Source organism: Rasamsonia byssochlamydoides (assembly GCF_041956645.1).
Source record: "Rasamsonia byssochlamydoides strain NRRL 3658 unplaced genomic scaffold VTN77scaffold_12, whole genome shotgun sequence".
NCBI lineage: Eukaryota > Fungi > Ascomycota > Eurotiomycetes > Eurotiales > Trichocomaceae > Rasamsonia > Rasamsonia byssochlamydoides.
In genome coordinates this window covers 153690-172382 of record NW_027192395.1, presented here as the reverse complement: position 1 = coordinate 172382, position 18693 = coordinate 153690, and the positions used below count along the sequence as shown (strand labels likewise).

Sequence of the window (18693 nt, the reverse complement as noted above, 5' to 3'; positions counted from 1 at the left end):
TCGATTGCCTTTTGAGAATTTTTTCCCCTGTTTACCCTTTTGAGTTGCGTCATAAAAATTTCTTCAAAGCTTAAGCGTCGGCAGACTGGCCTCTCTTCCGAAAATTCGCCGTGACAGGTGAGAGGATTGGTGCGTAGGCATCTACAGACGTCTAGAGACTGTAATGGAAAAGATGCGATAATAACGGTTAGCTCTTTATCAGTGGAGAGTGGCGCTTGCACCGTGCAACTGACCACCGGAGAGGGGCCACAGACCCCTAGGTAGACTTAGTAGACTTTGCAGCGGGACCTTTTTCATTTATTGTTAGTTTGTGACCGTTGCAAGAAGGCCATGGCTCAAAAATCAGCCCACGACGCTCCGGCCAATGCGCGCTCAACCTAGTCGGGGTCTGGGGCTCTTTTTTCACCCACCTTTCCCCTTCCACCCGCCAGCAATGCCAGTAACTTCACCAACACTGCTAGTCACATTCGAGAAGCAGAAGAAAGTGAGCAATGGGCCATGCCACCATGGTGGGTAAGGGTAAGGCGCGCATTGCTTTGTGGGGCCCCTTGACTCGGACTGACACTACGACCACGACGTTCGACATGGATACCTTGGACTCTTCTGCTAATTCGATTGACATCGATGATCATGATCATGAGTACTGTTCATAATGACTGCAAGTCTTTAGTTGACTGATCGACGCCATCGATAATAGATTGTTCATCATCACCAGTCCAGTCCTACTCCGGTTGTGGATTCTATTCAGTTGCGATATCTTAATGCAGCCTGTGGCTTCATCGATCATTTGGTGGCAGCAATAGTAGACGGACAAGATAATAGGACAGACAATAATACTACTCCATCACCATCATCATGCCTGACCCTCTCCCCTCCTCCCCTACGAATCCTCACGGCAACATTGAAGCAGATGTAAGTTTGCATTCTTCATTCGGGACTCTTCTGCGGCACGAGGCTGACATGTGCTCTCAGGATAACCATAGCGACGCAGACTCCGCTTTTGCGGGCTCGTAAGTTTCAACCGTTTCGAGAAAAGGGTGGTTCTTTCCAGGCTAAGACATCATCTCTCGTAGGATCGGTGATGCCAGTTATACATCGTCCATCTCGGAAAGCGTGAGGAATTACAAGTAAGCCCTTCTTCCTAGAATCCTCGCCCTCTTTTCATGATTATGGCGGGCTCACGCGATCAATAGATATGAGGTAAGACCGTGAACGAAATGACGGAGCTCTCGATTTTCTCGGGGGGATTTCGGTATCTAAGCGACTTGCAGAATGGACGACGGTATCATGCCTTCAAGGAAGGAGAGCACTTATTGGTGAGTTTCCCAAGTATAACCCCAGATAGACAGAGAAGTTAGCTATTCTGTTTATTGAATGTCGCCGCTGAACGTTTCTTCCAGCCAAACGATGAATGTGAACAAGACCGGATGGACTTGGCGCATCATATCTACCTCATGCTCACCGGGGGCAAGCTATATCTTGCCCCGATTGTCAACCCGCAACGGGTTCTTGACCTGGGAACTGGGACAGGTAAGTAGCCTCCCTTTAATACAAGTGACTAGCACATGTTCCGGGCTAATTCGTCTTCGATTATACAGGAATCTGGGCTATTGATTTTGCAGAGTAAGCGGCTATCATCAACTTCATCCTCACGAATCAGCCAGGTTAACGTGGGACGCAGCGAGCATCCCAATGCGTTTGTGATAGGTACACCAATATCCCATTTTGAACTGAAAATAAATTGATACTAATCTATCCGAATCAGGAAATGACTTAAGTCCCATCCAGCCACGATGGTACGCTTCCGCACACCCTCAGTAATAACAGTCACAATCTGAACGGACACCGGTTGATATATGACATACAGGGTCCCGCCCAATCTCCAGTTCGAGGTCGATGATTACGAGAGCGATTGGTCCTACTCGCAAAAGTTCGACTTTATCCACGGACGAGAGATGGAAGGGATGGTGAAAGACTTTGATCGCTTGTTTGCGCAGACCTACAAATTCTTGAAACCGGGAGGCTGGGCCGAGTTCCAGACTATTGAACTCAACTGTTTCTGCGACGACGACTCGAGAATCAAGGCGCAGGCGTGGGTCACTTGGTCGAACAACCTGCACGAGGCAGCGCGGAGATTTGGAAAGAATATGCGGACCGTGCGCACGTGGCCGGAGAGGCTGAAGCAAGCAGGGTTTCAGAACATCCAGACGGCGGTATTCCCGGTATGCTTGAGAGCAAACAGTGGCCCCCAATCTACGGAGTATACGAGAACTAACCAGATGTTTGTCTACAGTTGCCATTCAATCCCTGGCCCAAGGACCCCAAGCTCAAGGAGATCGGCCGCTACCAGCAATTGCACATGTACGAGGGTCTGTCCTCGTACAGTCTGCGTCTCTACACGAGCGTCCTCAACTGGAAGAAAGAGGAGGTCGACGCTCTGCTGGAAGACGTGCGAAATGTCCTCAAGGATCGATCCTGCCACATATACACTCTGGTGCACTTTGTCTACGGACAGAAGCCGGAGAACGCTACCTAGTCTCCCGCCATCTTTGAAAAAAGCAAAAAGAATGAAAAGAGGAAAGACCAAAAGTTTTAGGTTCTTTTTCTTTTTCTTTCTTTTTTCTTTCTTCCTTTTTTGTTTTCTTTTCTTTTTTTTTTCCCTGTTTTTTTTTGGTTTCGTTATACATATACCACTGTTTACTGTATGCATGACAAGATCCGACGGGCTGGCTCATGCCATCTTGACTCTCGTCTTCAGACTTTTTTTTTTTGGAACTTCACCTTCAATCCAACCTAACCTGTTGGTTGATTCTTCTCCTTCTTCTTTTCTTTTCTTTTCTATTCTATTCCCTTCCCTCATCTTTGGAATTGGATTTTTGATTCGAATGAAATGAATGAATACGACCTTTTTTTTTCGATTCAGATCAGAAAGAAAGTTCCCTTCCCCAAGAAAGAAAATTCCATTCTTGTACTGTACATACATACATTAAGTACATACCATACATACATCTTCACCTGACCAGCCTGTTTTTTTTTCCCCCCTCTCATCTTGATCTTGATCTTTTTCCTAAATCATGGTTGTTTCTTTTCTTTTCTTTCCGTCTGTCATCATACTACTAGGAGGAGTTCTCGTTTCTAGTTCAACTTCAAGTTCTAGTTCTAATTTCTAGCTCTAATCAAAATTCTCAAGTCATCTTGTTTATTGTTTTTGTGTAGACATTTTATCTATATATCTAGGTATCTACGCGATCGGTTCGGATCGATCTTCTTAAGTAAATAAATTGGTCTAGTATCTAGTGTGGAGGACTGGGAAAAGAAAGAAAAGAGAATGATGGGTATGGGTATGTCTATCTTCAATTTCAATTTCATTCAATTCAATTCGATTCATTCTCCTCACTTCTCTCTCTTATGACATGATGGTATCGTAAGCTAGCGAGTTGGTAAGAATGTAATACGACAACCAACGACACCCCGAGAACCGGGGAAACACCATATCAACGTGCCTGGCCATGTCTTTTCTTTTTCCATGCAACGCCCACCCAAGATGGGTTATAGAGGTAAAGGACGTAAAGCACTGACTGGTTGAGTCGAGATGCATGCTGTGTGATGTGATGATCATGCCAGTGGTGGTGGTCAAAAATCGACAAACCCAAAAAAGACACCCAAACAAAACGAGGGAAAAAAATAACGAAAACCAGTCCGATAAGGTAAACAAAGGAAAGGGAGTGGGTGGATATAAGAATGAAACCGTAACTGAAGAAACTGCATACTGTGATGCTAGTCGTAGAAACGAGTCAACGACAGGTAGATAGCGATCTGGTTGGTTTGACGAGAATTGAACCGCCTCCTCCACTGAATCTGGCGGACAAGGAACCCGACCCTAGCAAATAACCTGATCCTTTTGAAAATGATAGAACACTGTATAACGCCGGGCCAATCTCAGAACTCTCTAAGGCTCATGCAAAAGGTATCATGATCATATCGTAAGCAGTTGTTGGCCGTCAGTTTCGAAGCGTATTCATGTAGGTGAAGGTGCGAAAATTTCGGGTGTCTTCCGGGAGATAAAAGGGTCTTCAAATTTTGGAAAGATATTTGTTTGTTCTTCACCACGGTCCAACCTTCAGAGGCATTCCCAGCCCGTATGTTCCCGAGAGGAGCTGCTCGCGGATGGAACCTGGATCGCTGGGAGGGGGACCTCCAGCACCATGAACAGCAGGTCCACCCATCCAGCCTAGACTGGAACTAAGCTCATTGACAGCATTCTGTAGCTTGCCGCCAGAATTTTGGTTGTGCTTCGCCAATTTCTGGTCCCAGCCGCCGTACTGCAGCTGAATACCTCCGCCACGCTTGGCCGCCTCCCGAATGACCAGCACCCATGCCTTGCAGATCTCGTCATACGCAGAATCTCGGTCGATGTTGTGCTGCGGGGTGTCCCATCTGGGCAGACTGTGGATGATCTCCGTTGCGCCATCCAAATAGCTCAGAGACGTCGATGGTTGAGATTCGTTGGGCGGCAGAAAATGAGGTGTGAAGTCGCTCAGGGCATCCAAAAGGTTGGTCAGATGCTGTCGCACCCTATTGTATGCGTAGTCGGACGAGGGATTGCCACCCAACGGAAAGGCGGATTGAAGAGCAGATTGATAGTTGCGGAGGACTTGAAGGGTAGCAGCAACGCTTGGCCGCGGAGCCGTGTGGACAATCTCGTCATTCAATTCGGGATGGCGTTGACACAATGACTGCAGGACTGAGCGTAACGCATCGGTGTCTAGCGTCTCGAGAAGTCGAGGGAGGGAAAGGGGCCGCCCAGACACATTGGGGCGAGCTCGTTTGACCTGGCGGCTGGGGAGAGCACGAGGAGTAATAGCCGGGGAGCTGGAGGGAGAGGCAGACATGCGGATATCATGATCATTGTTGTCGTCTTCGGCCTTCCGTTTCCGATTGCTGCTTGGTTGGGACGGTGCCGACACTTTCCAGATATGGTCCGTCAGCACCGGTGCGGCCGATGAGAGGCTCAAAAAAAATTGAGAAAACGGCAGATGACGTATTGATACTTACTGGAACAAGAGGGAGAGAAACGGGAGTGCTCGTAGAAATGTGGAGGAACTGGAGGTGTGGCCACCAGGCTGTTCATGATGATGTGAGGGAAGCACGGAGGGCACTGAACCAGAGGCAACGAGAGAGCCTGCTTCTGGCCGGGACAAATGGAACTCGAACAGGAGCGGGCAGGCCAGACCAGGAGCAGAAAGGTCAAGGACTGACAATAGTCGGTAAGGTAATTTAATTAATTAATTAAAAGACAGCAAGACAGCAATAAAGACGAGTCGAGAGAGTGGGGAGAAGAGGAGGAAGAGACGTTGGGCGGAAAGAGGGAGAAAGCAGAACAGGATGGCAGATGCAGCGTTGGTCTGGTTAGGCTGATGTGGTCGTCACGCCGCACCTGACTAACGCTGCCGGCCAGCACTGGCGCCGCGACTAAGGCAGGCTGTTAGCCTTAGGTGGGGGACATATGCCTAACCAGGCGGTAATTTTAGGTAATTTTAAGTAACTTTAATACGTTGCGGTGGGCAACGCATGCGCCAAACGTAATTCATGAAGTCATTCCAGAGTAACTTCCACCCCTCATTTGGTTGATTTTTTTTTCGATTTAGCTTCTCTTCTTTCTTTTACGAATTTTTAATTTTCTTATGGCTGTACTCCTCCTGTCATAAGGATAACAGATACTAACAGGCTAGGGTCATCTCAAGTACTGTACTGTACAAATCATTCAACTTTCCTTTACAGGCTTCCACGACGGCAAGACCTTCCCAATGACGCCAGAGCTATGCGGGAAAGAGGAAAGGAGGAAACACAAGCAGGGAAACTGCATGCCAAGACAGGTACATCCATGGCGGCACCCAAAAAAAAGGACTGAAAGTAGCAATAACTCGAACAGCTCACAGATACAGTGACTGTGCGGCAACAATGTCCCGCCGCACCTTGGTCAGCGCCGTCTCAAACTTCTGCTCCAACTCTTCACTGCCCATGACTTTGGCGGCCTGCGCCATCTGCCGCAGACATTCCTCCAACCGACGGAACACCCGGATCAGATTGCCTTCGTAGACATCGGTCATTTTGCTGCAGCACGGTTAGTCTGGAACGCCAATGATTCATCAAAAAGGAAGGAACGTACCAGATCTCAGCAAACGACTTGCCGTTCGCCCACTCGTAGATCACCTCCATCAGTTCCCAGTGGAAGCTTTGCACATATTCTTCTTCGTTAATGGCCAGTTTCGACTCCGCCGAGACCTTGGCGATGATTCTCGCCTGCGCCTGGATTTCCTTGAGGGGCTTGAGGAGCTCGTCTCTGGTCAGAGCCGGCGTCTCCTTCGATTTCTCCTCGAACACAAAGCAACTCAGCACCGCCGCACATTGTTCCGGCGTCAGCGTGTTGAAGAAGCCGTTGAACAGCAGCTCGCTGAGCATCAGTTCATCGCCCGTGCTGATCTCGCAAGCCACACGAGCCTTCAGCTGCACCACTTCCTGCTCGTTGATGAACCCAAACCGCCGGAGCACCCGCTTGCGGCACTTCAGTTCATCGAGCTGTATGATCGACATCGCTTCCGAGATCTTCTTCTTGATCGCTTTGATCTTGTTCCCCAGCTCCACCTTCTCCGCATATTTATCATACAGCTCGGGCAACCGAGGCGAGTTGTGAAGGGGATTGGACAAGAGCCGCGACTCGAGGACCTCGATTTTCTAGATTTCGCCGTTAGCTGATGTGTTTCCAATGGGAATGGATTTGGCCACCTACCCTGAGTAGCTTCTTGAAGGACTCATCCTTGATCCCCATGTTTTCGATGGGGTCGAGCAGAGCAATGCCGTCGGGGAATCGCCGTTGAACCTCCTCAAGGGCTCTCTTGACGCTATTCCGGGAATCCACCGTCTGCACTTCCTTGGGAAGGAAGATTCGGATGTGGGAAATGGCTTGGATGCAGCTCAGCAGCACCGGCACAACCTCAACCCGGACTTTCTCACCGTCCTTGGGTGGCCTGACTCCCGATGGAAGATCGGTGTGTGTCTTCGTACCCACCGAAGGCCCATCAGCGATCTTCAACAGGACATCGACCACGTAACTTTGATGAGGCGTGAGCTCTTCCGTAGAACTTTTGGGCGTCTTTCGTTGCTTGAAGTTGACGACCGCGCCCCAGCCAAAATCGTAGTCCAAGTACTTGATCTGAACAAGCCGCCCAGGCTGTAGGAACGGCAGGGAGTAATTCGGGTGGCTAATCACTGTCTGCATGTCCTGCGTGAAATTGGCGAGCTGCTTTCTCAAGTCATAATACTCCCGAATAGTTCCTTCGTCAGGAATATTCATGTTGGCTCGCTGAGTCTCCAACTCGTGCAGCTCTACACAGTTATTAGCGACAATCACTTCGATTCGGATGAGGTGGATGACAAACCTTTCTCCAGTCCCGCCACGCTGGCGGCATTCTGGAACTGGTAGAAACACCGCTCCAACATGAATTCGGGCGAGATACCCTCGACCCGCATAAGGTTCAGGATCATATTGTAACCCAAGTGGAAGGCAGAGTTGAGCCGGTCCTGTTCGCCACGAACAATCTCCTTGGCCACAGCCGGGTCCATCTCCTCGTTGACCATCATGATCACAATACCCCGCTCGTCAAGTCCTCTTCGACCGGCACGACCAGACATCTGGATGAATTCTGAAGGGGTCACCCAGCGCTGACTGATTCCATCGAACTTTCGGACGCTGGTAAAGACGACAGTCTTGGCAGGCATGTTCAGACCGATGGAGAAAGTCTCCGTCGCGAACAGGACTTTGATCAGACCCTCCTGGAAAAGAATCTCAATGGTCTCTTTAAGAATGGGAAGTAGTCCGGAGTGATGAACTCCGATGCCACGCCGCAACAGCGGCAGGATATGCTGGATCTGAGGTAGATTCCTGTCCTCTTCAGACAGCATCTCAATGGCACTGTTGAAGACCTTGGAGACCATTTCCTTCTCCGAGTCGTCATTAAAGGCCAGCGAACTCATCTGCAAAGCGGATGCTTCGCACTCCCGCTTGCTGAAGCTGAAGACAATCACTGGATTGTAGTTCTTGACCATGATCATCTTCACGATCTTGTAAATGTCGGATGGCCCTTTGGTACCGCCTTTGTTGAGCTTCTTATCCTTACCCTTGCCCTTCCTCTTGGCCAGTGGATCGGCAGGATCATCGCCCTTCTTCTCGGCAATCGAACTCATCGCTTTCTGGAAATTCTCCTCCCGGAACACCCCTTTCTCGTCAACAATCAGATGGATGCCATCAGCGCCGGCGGGGAAGAAGTAGTGCTGTAGTGGCGTGGGACGGAAATCAGTGTAGACGACGTGACACGGTTGGTTGTGAATCTTCGTGATCCACTCGGCAAACTGCATGGCGTTGGGGATGGTCGCAGACAGAAAGACGTATCGAACTTTATCTGGAAGAAGAATAATCGTCTCTTCCCAAACAACACCTCGGGTCGCATCTCGCATGTAGTGAATCTCGTCGAAGATTACCCAGGCAACTTCGCGCATGATCTCGGAGCCGCGATACAGCATGGAACGAAGAATCTGGATGAGAGTCAACACACGATTCCAAGCAACTGATCTGTAGGACGTACCTCCGTCGTCATTACTAGACAGGTAGCGGTTGGGTTGATTGTAACATCACCGGTCATTAAACCCACATCCCCGAATTCTGCCGCGAATTCTCTGTACTTTTGATTGCTCAAAGCCTTGATCGGGCTGGTGTAGATGACCCTCTGGTTGTTTTTCAAACTCTGCGCAATGGCGTACTCTGCAACCACCGTCTTACCCGCGCTGGTGTGCGCAGAGACCAGAACACTCTCCTCTCTCTGGATCGACGCAATAGAGACTTGCTGGAATGGATCGAGGGTGAAGGGCCATGTTCTCGCCGGATTCTCCGGGGGCTTATGCTGCGAGATGGGAACGTATGGATAGTTTGGCGGGAGGGCGACTTGATGGCGAACCTGGTGCGACAGGACGACTGCGGGAGTCTCCTTGGTTGACTGAAGACCGGCCGAACCTGCCACTTCACGTTCCTGTTCCGTCTCAAAGGTATCGGCAACTATAGGTTCTGGTTCCTGCTGTAGTCGCTGCCGCTTTGCTTCAGGTTGACCGTTCTCCGGGGGAGAAGCTTCTGCATCTTCTGTGTCTCCACCAGGCGCGGGCGCATCAGATAACACCTCTTGCTCCTTTGCCTCGACTGCAGCGCCATCCTCCTTCACATCACCGTTGGCCTGGCGCTTCTTGCTTTTGTCCTTCTTCGGCCGAGGCTTGGCTGGCTCGTCCGAGGGTTTCACAGCCTGGGGCTTGTCCTCGAAGACATCGAAGAGGTCATCCATCTTGGCACTATCCCCGCGTTTGATCCGGGGAATAATAATGACGGTGATGGGTGACAAGAGACGGTGAGGACATTCGCCTCCAGCGAGACGCTGCGCGCGGGCGAGAAATTTCAAGAGTTCCTCTTTGGGCTACACAGGCACTCGCCGCTTCTGATTCGCCAGCCACCTTATCGCTTGGTAGGCGCGGGCGGCGGCGGCTCCATCACGTGACCAAGGCTAAGGAACGAGCCGGATCTCCGCTGCAACAGCTCATGCCACCTGCCAGCTTTGTTCACCATCACAGTCCTAATTAATCCCCGTGTCGTTCTTCGATCACGCATCAAGGTACATATTTCGTGTTGTTTCAACCTCAATTGCTGCTCACTGACCGTACAAGATGTTCGCTTCTGTTGCTCGGGCCAGACTGGCCAACTCCCTTGTCGCTCGTCGAGCTTTCTCGACCACCCGCGCTCAGCTCTCCAGCCCGTACCACTACGCTGAGGGTCCTCGCTCCAACATCCCTTTCAACCCTCTCACCCGATTCTTCTTCATTAGATACTGGGCTTTCATGAGTGCGTGACCCCAATTGGATTCTGTAGTCTCGAATGAAATACTGACCTTGTGTAGTCACCGGATTCGGTGCTCCCTTTGCCATTGCTGGTATGCTCCTCGTTTACAGCCATATTGCCAACTTGCCAATCTCTTTCTGACATGATTATTTTAGTCTGGCAAACCCACAAGACCCGCCCTTAAATTCCCGTTTCTTAAATTGATCCGCCTTGTCTGGGTGTCCGGGAGATAAAACGATGGGGGTGTAGTATTTACATCGGAAAACTGGGACATCATGTACAAAGCTAGCAAGAATCCTTGAATCCATCTTTTATCTCTTAGCTTGTTTACTGGAATAATCTGTTCCTCGTAGTTGTGCTGTGAGGTGTGCGGTGTCAAGCTTTCTTCGGTACATCTGAAATGTGGATGAAGTCATTGGTCGGTGGCTCACCTCGGAAAATTAAATTTTTGGAACATCCAACTTTTTGATATTGGAAACCATCAACCAACGCGCCCAGCAGATCAGAATAATCACTCAGTGAGAGGGAAAAAAAAAAGAGGAGGCGGAGGGGAAAAAAAGAGAAAAAATTTTTTTTCCTGCTCAAGAGGCCTTGAGAATCGAAATTTACTGTCTACTTATATGGGGTGGGGTAAATAATTCTGGTAGAAGATGCGCAACCTGAAAAGCGTGCGCCTAACGGAGGTGCAGCTCCAAGGCGGGCTGCCACTGACAGCCACCGCTTGGGACGCGGCCTCAGACTCCATCATCTGTACATTCGGGCCTGCAGCAGACAATCCAGTGATTGAGTTGAAAAGAAAGCGCCAGGATGCTCAGTTTGCACTTCCGGCAGGCCCCGCGGACTTGGAGCCTATCGCGGCGTGGGATGCGCCATGTCCCCTGCCGGACTTGGCTTGCGATCGTGTGCTGTCGCTTCAATACTTTGCAGACAATCTGACGGCGGTCCTTGTCTTAGAAGGAGGAGATATTGTGATCGTCCGCGAGGATCCTCAACCCGGGGAGGATAAGATCGAGATTGTGGGTTCCGTTGATGTCGGTATCACCGCGGCGGCGTGGTCCCCGGATGAGGAGCTGCTGGCCATCACGACCAGAGCAAACACCTTTCTCTACATGACTAGAGAATTCGAGAATGTCGCGGAGATTACTTTTACGCCGGAAGATCTGAAGCTTTCACGCCATGTCTCCGTCGGCTGGGGGAAGAAGGAGACGCAATTCCAGGGCAAGCGAGCGAAAGCGCTGCGGGATCCGACGATGCCTGAGAAGGTGGACGAAGGCAAATTGAGCAGTTATGATGATTCCCGGACTACGATTAGCTGGCGTGGCGACGGTGCCTTTGTCGCCGTGAACAGCATCGAGAGCGGCATTCGTCGAGTCATCCGAGTTTATTCAAGAGAGGGAACTCTTGATAGTGTTAGCGAGCCGGTGGACGGCCTCGAAGGAGCGCTGAGCTGGAGGCCGGCTGGTAATCTCATTGCTGGCATTCAGCGACTCGACGACCGGATTGATGTGGTGTTCTTCGAAAGGAACGGGCTGCGGCACGGCCAGTTTACTCTGAGACTGTCCGAAGAAGAGCGAGCTACTTGGGCGTCAAGTATCCATCTGGACTGGAATATCGACTCTACCGTACTTGCTGTCCGCTTTCGAGATCGGATCCAGTTGTGGACCATGGGCAACTACCACTACTACTTGAAACAAGAAGTGCCGATTGCAGTCTCGCCCGAGCATGCGCTAACCTTCGCGTTCCGCTGGCATCAGGAAAAAACGTTGCGCTTCGTTGCAGCTTCACCATGTATGAAACTCCTCTGATTGCATGTCTGAGCGTATACTCACTCTTGTCTAGGTTCCATTGTAGACGCTGATTGGGTGTTTGACGTCTCTCACGGCTCTACCACGATCCCTGAAGACGTCGGCGCTGTCGCTGTCATCGATGGAAGTAAGTCAAATGTTCCGTGATGTGTGCAAAGTGCCTATCTAACAGAGTCTTAGGGATTTTGAAGTTGACACCGTTGAGACTGTCGGGAGTGCCACCTCCGATGGCCCACTGTGAGATAACTGTGGATTCAAATATCGTCGACGTCGCTTTTAGCCGTACAGGCACGCGGATCGCAGTTCTCACAAGCGATAATTTCTCGGTGTTCGCTTGGTCTTTGAAGAAGAGACCAGTTCCTACTCCAGTGCTCGAATCAAGCTATCCTTTGCCCGAAGCTGCCCAAAGTCGACCAAGACAGATCGCCTTCCTGAATGAGAATGAAGTATACATTTTGAACCACCTTGACCCGTATCAGCGTCGGATTGAAAGAACGATATTGGAGACCCGCGAGACGAAAGTGGTATATGAGGCGGCAGAAGCAGAACATCTCCATCTGATTTTCTCAAGCCTGGGTCACGAGAAACTATGGTTTTCTAAGTCTTCTCGTGCAGGAGTGCCGATGTCCTACTCCACTGGCGTCCCCCGTTCTGCGGAGGAGTTTGACATTGCTGTCTGGGATGATACCCCAAGCGTCGACACCTTCTGGGCCGAGGCAATTCAGATTCCTGGTGATCAGGTATGGCTTTGAGATCTGCAGATCATCTAGAGAGGTGCTGACAGAAGTAGGATGTCTTGGTCACATTGTCGAGGACCGGCGCTCTTTATGCGAATAAACGCCTTCTGGCCAAGAACTGCACCTCATTTATGCTTACGCCTGCGCATATTGTCTTCACAACCACTCAGCATCTCCTCAAATTCGTTCACATCACCAATGTCGAAGGTATGTTTCATCTCTGGCAGGTTATATATTCAGCCATTAACTCCCAATCGACAGACATGGAAGTGCCTGAAGATACGCCGGAGACCGATGAGCGATGCAGAAACATCGAACGTGGCGGTCGCCTAGTGACGGTCATGCCCACAATGTTTGCTGTCACGTTGCAGATGCCGCGAGGGAATCTGGAAACAATCTACCCGCGGGCCCTCGTCCTGGCTGGAATCCGCAGTTTCATTGATAGAAAGGACTATCGCTCGGCGCACCTTGCCTGCCGAAGCCAGATAGTAGATATGAACATTCTCCACGATTACAATCCTAATCAATTCATGGAGAATGTTCCATTGTTCATCGAACAGGTCAAGAAAGTGGAATTCATCGATGAATTCCTCTCCCGCCTAAAGTACTCTCCGTTCGATCCTTCCACGATTTTCGAGGCACGCGCTAACTGCCGCTTAGGGAGGAAGATGTGTCTCAAACGTTGTATAAGGATACGCTGAAGCTGTCCAAGGCTGAAGCCGAGGCCGCAGCGCAAGCACCGAAGCCCATTTCCGCAAACCTCCAAGGGAAGGTCAATAAGGGAAGCAAGGTCAACCGCATTTGTGACGCTTTCTTGGCAGCCCTGAAAAATAAGATCGACACCAACTTGCAAAACCTGGTCACTGCCCATGTGTGCAAGTCACCGCCTGATCTGGATGCGGGGCTTCAACTTGTGGCACGTCTGAGAGGTTAGCATTGACTGACTTCGTATCAAGGAGAATATTATCTGACACAGAACTATAGAGCGAAGCTCTGAACAGGCGGAAGAAGCAATTGAACACATGTGCTTCTTGACCGATGCCCATCGACTATACGACAACGCCCTGGGCCTTTACGACCTCGAACTCACTCTGCTGGTTGCTCAGCAAGCACAACGGGTGCGCTCGACACTTTTCAATGCGTAGACTGGCAGTGATGCTGACGTTTTTTCCCCTCAGGATCCGAGAGAATATCTTCCGTTCCTACGGAAGCTGCAGCAACTACCTGAGCTGCGTCGACGCTTCGAGATTGATAACCACCTCGGCCGGTTTGCGAAAGCGTTGAAGCATCTCCACGCTCTCGGTGCGTACGACGAACTCAAGCAGTATGCCATTAAACACACTCTCTACCGGGAGGCGCTTGAATTGTACAAGTATCAACCGGAGCATCTCCGAGAGATGACCCAGGTATACGCCGATTACCTGTACGAGCAGTCCAACTACAAAGAAGCGGCGATAGGTAAGTTGCAGGTTATTTTGTGAACCTTTTTTTTTTTCGTAGAGTGAAGTAATTGACGTGTGATGCATTGTAGCCTACGAATCTCTCGGCCTCTACGAACCTGCATACAAATCCTACCAACTCGCGCACCTTTGGCGAGAATCCCTCTTCTGCGCCCTCATGGTGCCTCTATCCGAGAGCGAACTGCAGACCCACGCTCTCGAGCTGGCCACAACCTTGGTGGAAGAGAACAAAGACTACGTTTCTGCAGCACAGATCTACGCTGAGCACCTGAAGGATATCGCCACGGCCGCCCGCCTCTTCTGCCGCGGCTACCGCTTCGCCGATGCCACGCGCCTGCTGGCCGTGAACGGGCAACAGTCTCTCATTTCCGAGATCGTTAACACGGGTGTGGCAGACGCAATGGGCTCGACGACCGACTTTCTGGCAGACTGCAAGGCGCAGCTCCAGGCACAGGTTCCCCGCATCCGCGAGTTGCGCGAGAAACGAGCGACTGACCCACTGGCTTTCTTCGGTGGCGATCCATCGACTGACCTTGGCGCTGGCGGCGATGTGCCGGATAACGTCTCGCTCGCGCCGACGGACGTCGTTTCCACGGCTGCGGGGAGCATGTTCACGCGCTACACAGGCGGGACAGCCATGTCGCGACGCACGTCGAAGACGCGGCGCCGAGAAGAGCGGAAGCGCGCGCGCGGCAAACGCGGCACGGTCTACGAGGAGGAGTACCTGGTGAACAGCGTGCGGCGACTCATCGAGCGCGTCAACAGCACAATCGACGAGGTGCAGGTGCTCGTCGAGGCGCTCCTGCGGCACGGGATGAGGGAGCGCGCGGCCGCGGTGGAAAAGGCGCTGCAGGAGGTACTAGACATGTGCTCGAGTTGTCGGGAAGAGGTGTTTGAGGAAGCGATTCAGAAGGAGAAGGAAAAGGCCGATGCTGCAGCTGCAGCTACAGCTGCTGCTGAAGCCGCCGGGGAGGAGGATGCTCAAGCCCCTCTTCATGGTGCGGATGCGGTGCTGTGGGATAGTATCCAGGGCCTTGGATCGGATCGTCGTCCTGCGCCTCCGGTGCGGGAGTTTAAGAAGTTGGCTCTGCTGGGGTGATCTGATCTTTCCTATGGAAAGGAGAACCTGTTGTATGGATGTGCATACGCATCGAAATTTGGGAACCACATCCTTTCCCATCTTCAAAATCACAGTATTTCAACAGGGTATCATAGAAGTAGATGACATCCGTTCCAAGCTAATGACACGAGCTCACTTCACGGAATACGAATTAATAGCAGGAGTTACTAGTAGATTTGCAAGTTCAACAAATGATCAGATAATATATGATCAATGACCATGGACGATATTTAGGACACATGCGCATGCACCTATGTATTACTCATTGCATTAAGTAAATATATGTATGGACGATATTATATCTATATGAACGAGAAAGAAAAAAAAATTGACGTTGTAATCGACTCATCCATGCATCATTGCCAATACATGATTTGTCTGTCTGTCTGTCTGTCTGTCTGTCTCCCTCTATCGCAAAGCAAGGCAATAATTGGGGGTATCAAACTCATTTCGTCTCGTCTCGTCAACAATGCAGAAAGAAAAAGACAAACAAACAAGCAAGCAAGCAACTGCGCGGAATGAGAATGCCCTTTCATATTTGTCTTGTTGGAATATGGCCTTTGTTTTTTTTTCTTTATGTGCTGTTGCTGCGTTTATTGCGGACTGCTCAGGATCTCGCCCGTCTCACTGACCAGGTGAGTGTCGACCTTGACTGGGCCTTCTCCGACACCGGTCAAGATGACCCGACTGATTCCGTTCTTCAACACGTCGACAGCCCTCGAGTCCAGTTTCTGCAGGTCCACACCCTCGGTCACACCCTTCAGGCGGTCCCCGAATGGACCCTCCCAGCCCTCGATGGCTGACCCGAGAATGGCCTTGAACGTTCCGGCAACGACCTCGGAGTCCTCGTCCAGATAGTATATCACAGCATTGGGGCCTGCGTCAAAGGTGTAGGCGCAAACCGTCTTCCCGACCACGCGGTTGATGTCGTGGACCAGACGAACCGCCGCACGGGAGACGTCGTTCATGTAGAAAATTGGCGGCCAGGAGTCGAGACAGGTGGCATGGAAGGTGTTCGAGTCACGCATTGTGATCTCTGCAAAAGCCGGGAAGTCTCGATTGCGGATAGCAGCCTCGATGGCGCTCATGCGGCCCGGCACGACGGTCTCCGCGCGGGTTGCAAACAGGTCCGAGGTCGCAACCGTGGTCTGCATGCCCTCCGTGCTGGGAACATCCTTCTTCTCGGCGCTGACCACCAAGATCAGCGCCCTCATCTCCGGCCAGTGAGAGGCTGGTGCGACCTCCTCCGCGACGCTGTCGCTGCCATCAGCCTGTGTACCAGCCCGCCACGCAACATACCCGCCCATCAGAGAGCGGCAGGCGGAGCCGGAGCCTTGTCTGGCGATGCGACTGAGGTCTCTCGGAGAGTGAGGAAGCTGATACAGGTCCGCAATGGCCCGTACCAAGGCCGCAAACCCCGCCGCTGAGCTGGCCAGACCAGCAGCGGTGGGGAAATTATTCTCGGAGACGATGCGCAGGGGGAAGGTCGACAGTTTCGGGAGAGACGCATCCGCAGCCTCCAGTTCTCTCCGCAGAGCGCGCAGGTGTGAGAGACAGGCGACTGTCCGTTTCGAGGACACGATGTCCTGGGGTTTGCCATTGAGCGTCAACGTGTCTCCCTCCGAGGCGGGGTAGGCGGCGGAGCAGGACGCTGTGGTGAGAGTGCGCAGGGAGCGCTGCGACAGCGTCACAGAGAGCGACGAGTTGGTCGGAAGGTTCAACGAGGCATCTCGCTTACCCCAGTATCTGGTCGAAGCTGTCAGTCGCTCATCATCAGGGGTTGGAGGGAGGGGCAGGTGAACGCTTACTTGATCACAGCAATGTTGACCGGCGCAGTGGTGGTGGCGCGGTAGACTGTCTTGTCAGCCATCGTGTTGAAGTCGTATAAAACGCAAATGAGCTCAAGGAGCAGATACAGTCGGGTGGAATCTATACGCGATTGTGCTCTCATAAGGGTTGTTGGTTCTTTGGGCTCCGCCTGTATAGCCAAGGCGGTGAAGCGGGCCATTGTCCATTGACCAACCGGCGGGCGTGGGGATGCAGCGGTAAATAATTAACTTCGTAATAATTCTCTTTGTCCGAGCAAATATACAGCTCTGTTGTACGCCCAACCCACACAGTTCTCAGCCTTTATTCCCAGATTTCATCTTTTCATTTTTGGGAATTGTGGCCCTCGAGGCTCTTGATTCTTGACAATGGGTGCCAGCGCCAGCACTCCCGCGGCTGATGAGCCAGTTTCCAAATGCCCTGTCGACCACAAAACTCGTGAGATTTGGCTGCAGCAACACAAGGGCTCCGCTGGCGGAGCTCCTCAACCTCTTCCTGCATCGTCCGATGCCTCGAATTCCTCCGAGAGTGCGCCCGTTAAGCAGTATCGGCCGTTGTCCACCGATCGAGAAGTGAGCAGTATCCCGCGAGCATTCGATCCCGGCTCGCAATCAGCGTCGTCGGAGACCAAGAATGCACCGTCTCCGTATGCTGCTTCTCCTTCAGCGTCGCATGCCACGCCCTCAAACTCCGAGTCCGAGACGGGCCATGATCCCGTCACAGGAAACTGGATCTATCCCTCTGAACGACAGTTCTTTGATGCGCTGGTCCGCAAGAACAACCTGCCGGCCTCTGCCGCGTCAGCAAGGGAGCTGGCCACGTCGGTAGCTTCAATCATCCCGATTCACAATGCCGTGAATGAGAAGGCCTGGTCGGAGATTCTAAAATGGGAGAGTCGCGCCCCGGCATCAGACCCCGGCAGCAAGAAGTGCGGCGGTCCCAAGCTGTACTCGTTCCGGGGTCTGGGGACTGACAGCCGCTTTCTGAGTCCGCGCGCGCGCATCAATGGATGGCTGGGATACCAGCTGCCTTTTGATCGACATGACTGGGTCGTGGAGCGCTGCGGGGGTCAGCGGATCGAATACGTGATCGATTTCTACCAGGGCAAACAGGCATCACCCGGGCAATCGTCAAATTCCGGACTGACAGGGGCCGTTGGACAGGAAAAACTGAGTTTCTATCTGGACGTGCGGCCAAAGCTGAACAGTTGGGAAGGATGGCGGATGCGATTTAATCGATTTTGGGGACTGGATTAGGTATCATTGGTATGAGAGAGAAGGGGGTTCCTCCAATTTTGGATGGCATACAGGGTGAATAACGGAGTATAGGTCATATCTCACGCTGTATTATAGATAGATGTATATATATGTAATCATGGACGTATATACGATATATGTTATTATTCTCCCATGTTGACAATAACTGTTAAGTGCAATGAACAACTTGTTTTTTTTTTAAAAAAAAAAAGGATAAGGCCGTTTCGGTAATAATATTTGTCTATGTGGTTGAAAATACATTCCTCTAATATTTCGATGCGCAGTCCTGATAGATGCTGTCGATCTATCTCGATAGTGTTTTACGTCTGTATGTGTCACTGCGTTTGGTAAGTGCTAGCCTTAACTGCCAGCTGAAAGCGGAAGTGAATTCGTTGTCCACCTTCGCGATTTAGGTAGGCTTCATCCCTTGCCCTACAGTCTCGGATCGAGTTTTGCCCAGCTTGTCCACTTGTTTGTTGATCGCTTGCCTAATCTGAAGAGGCAGGAGAGACAACATTCGACAAACAATGTATTGAGCTAATCAGGAGGTATGT

General features: G+C 51.3%; 7 protein-coding genes across 7 annotated transcripts; 4 read left to right on the top strand and 3 right to left on the bottom strand.

Annotated features, from left to right (window-relative positions):
- Positions 1-855: 855 nt before the first annotated feature.
- On the top strand, positions 856-2536 carry VTN77DRAFT_1190 (uncharacterized protein; the record flags this gene model as incomplete). The annotated part of the gene is made up of 11 exons (XM_069416894.1): positions 856-912; positions 973-1010; positions 1074-1127; positions 1194-1200; positions 1272-1316; positions 1401-1530; positions 1599-1623; positions 1682-1707; positions 1766-1796; positions 1868-2222; positions 2294-2536. 11 exons carry the CDS (start codon positions 856-858, stop codon positions 2534-2536), a joined length of 1011 nt encoding a protein of 336 aa, XP_069280144.1.
- Positions 2537-4103: 1567 nt separating this feature from the next.
- On the bottom strand, positions 4104-5131 carry VTN77DRAFT_1189 (uncharacterized protein; the record flags this gene model as incomplete). Its single annotated transcript, XM_069416892.1, has 2 exons — positions 4104-4966; positions 5056-5131. The coding sequence occupies 2 exons, from the start codon at positions 5129-5131 to the stop codon at positions 4104-4106; spliced, it is 939 nt and encodes a 312-aa protein (XP_069280143.1).
- An 802-nt stretch (positions 5132-5933) lies between these two features.
- Positions 5934-9386, bottom strand: VTN77DRAFT_1188 (uncharacterized protein; the record flags this gene model as incomplete). The annotated part of the gene is made up of 5 exons (XM_069416891.1): positions 5934-6114; positions 6170-6735; positions 6791-7386; positions 7440-8592; positions 8643-9386. The coding sequence occupies 5 exons, from the start codon at positions 9384-9386 to the stop codon at positions 5934-5936; spliced, it is 3240 nt and encodes a 1079-aa protein (XP_069280142.1).
- Positions 9387-9762: 376 nt separating this feature from the next.
- On the top strand, positions 9763-10118 carry VTN77DRAFT_1187 (uncharacterized protein; the record flags this gene model as incomplete). The annotated part of the gene is made up of 3 exons (XM_069416890.1): positions 9763-9937; positions 9993-10025; positions 10090-10118. 3 exons carry the CDS (start codon positions 9763-9765, stop codon positions 10116-10118), a joined length of 237 nt encoding a protein of 78 aa, XP_069280141.1.
- A 466-nt stretch (positions 10119-10584) lies between these two features.
- Positions 10585-15035, top strand: VTN77DRAFT_1186 (uncharacterized protein; the record flags this gene model as incomplete). The annotated part of the gene is made up of 9 exons (XM_069416889.1): positions 10585-11722; positions 11774-11866; positions 11920-12479; positions 12530-12683; positions 12738-13080; positions 13137-13405; positions 13461-13594; positions 13655-13934; positions 14008-15035. The coding sequence occupies 9 exons, from the start codon at positions 10585-10587 to the stop codon at positions 15033-15035; spliced, it is 3999 nt and encodes a 1332-aa protein (XP_069280140.1).
- Positions 15036-15649: 614 nt separating this feature from the next.
- VTN77DRAFT_1185 (uncharacterized protein) lies at positions 15650-16926 on the bottom strand (the record flags this gene model as incomplete). The annotated part of the gene is made up of 2 exons (XM_069416888.1): positions 15650-16802; positions 16865-16926. 2 exons carry the CDS (start codon positions 16924-16926, stop codon positions 15650-15652), a joined length of 1215 nt encoding a protein of 404 aa, XP_069280139.1.
- A 325-nt stretch (positions 16927-17251) lies between these two features.
- Positions 17252-18139, top strand: VTN77DRAFT_1184 (uncharacterized protein; the record flags this gene model as incomplete). The annotated part of the gene is made up of 1 exon (XM_069416887.1): positions 17252-18139. One exon carries the CDS (start codon positions 17252-17254, stop codon positions 18137-18139), a length of 888 nt encoding a protein of 295 aa, XP_069280138.1.
- Between the last annotated feature and the right edge of the window lie 554 nt (positions 18140-18693).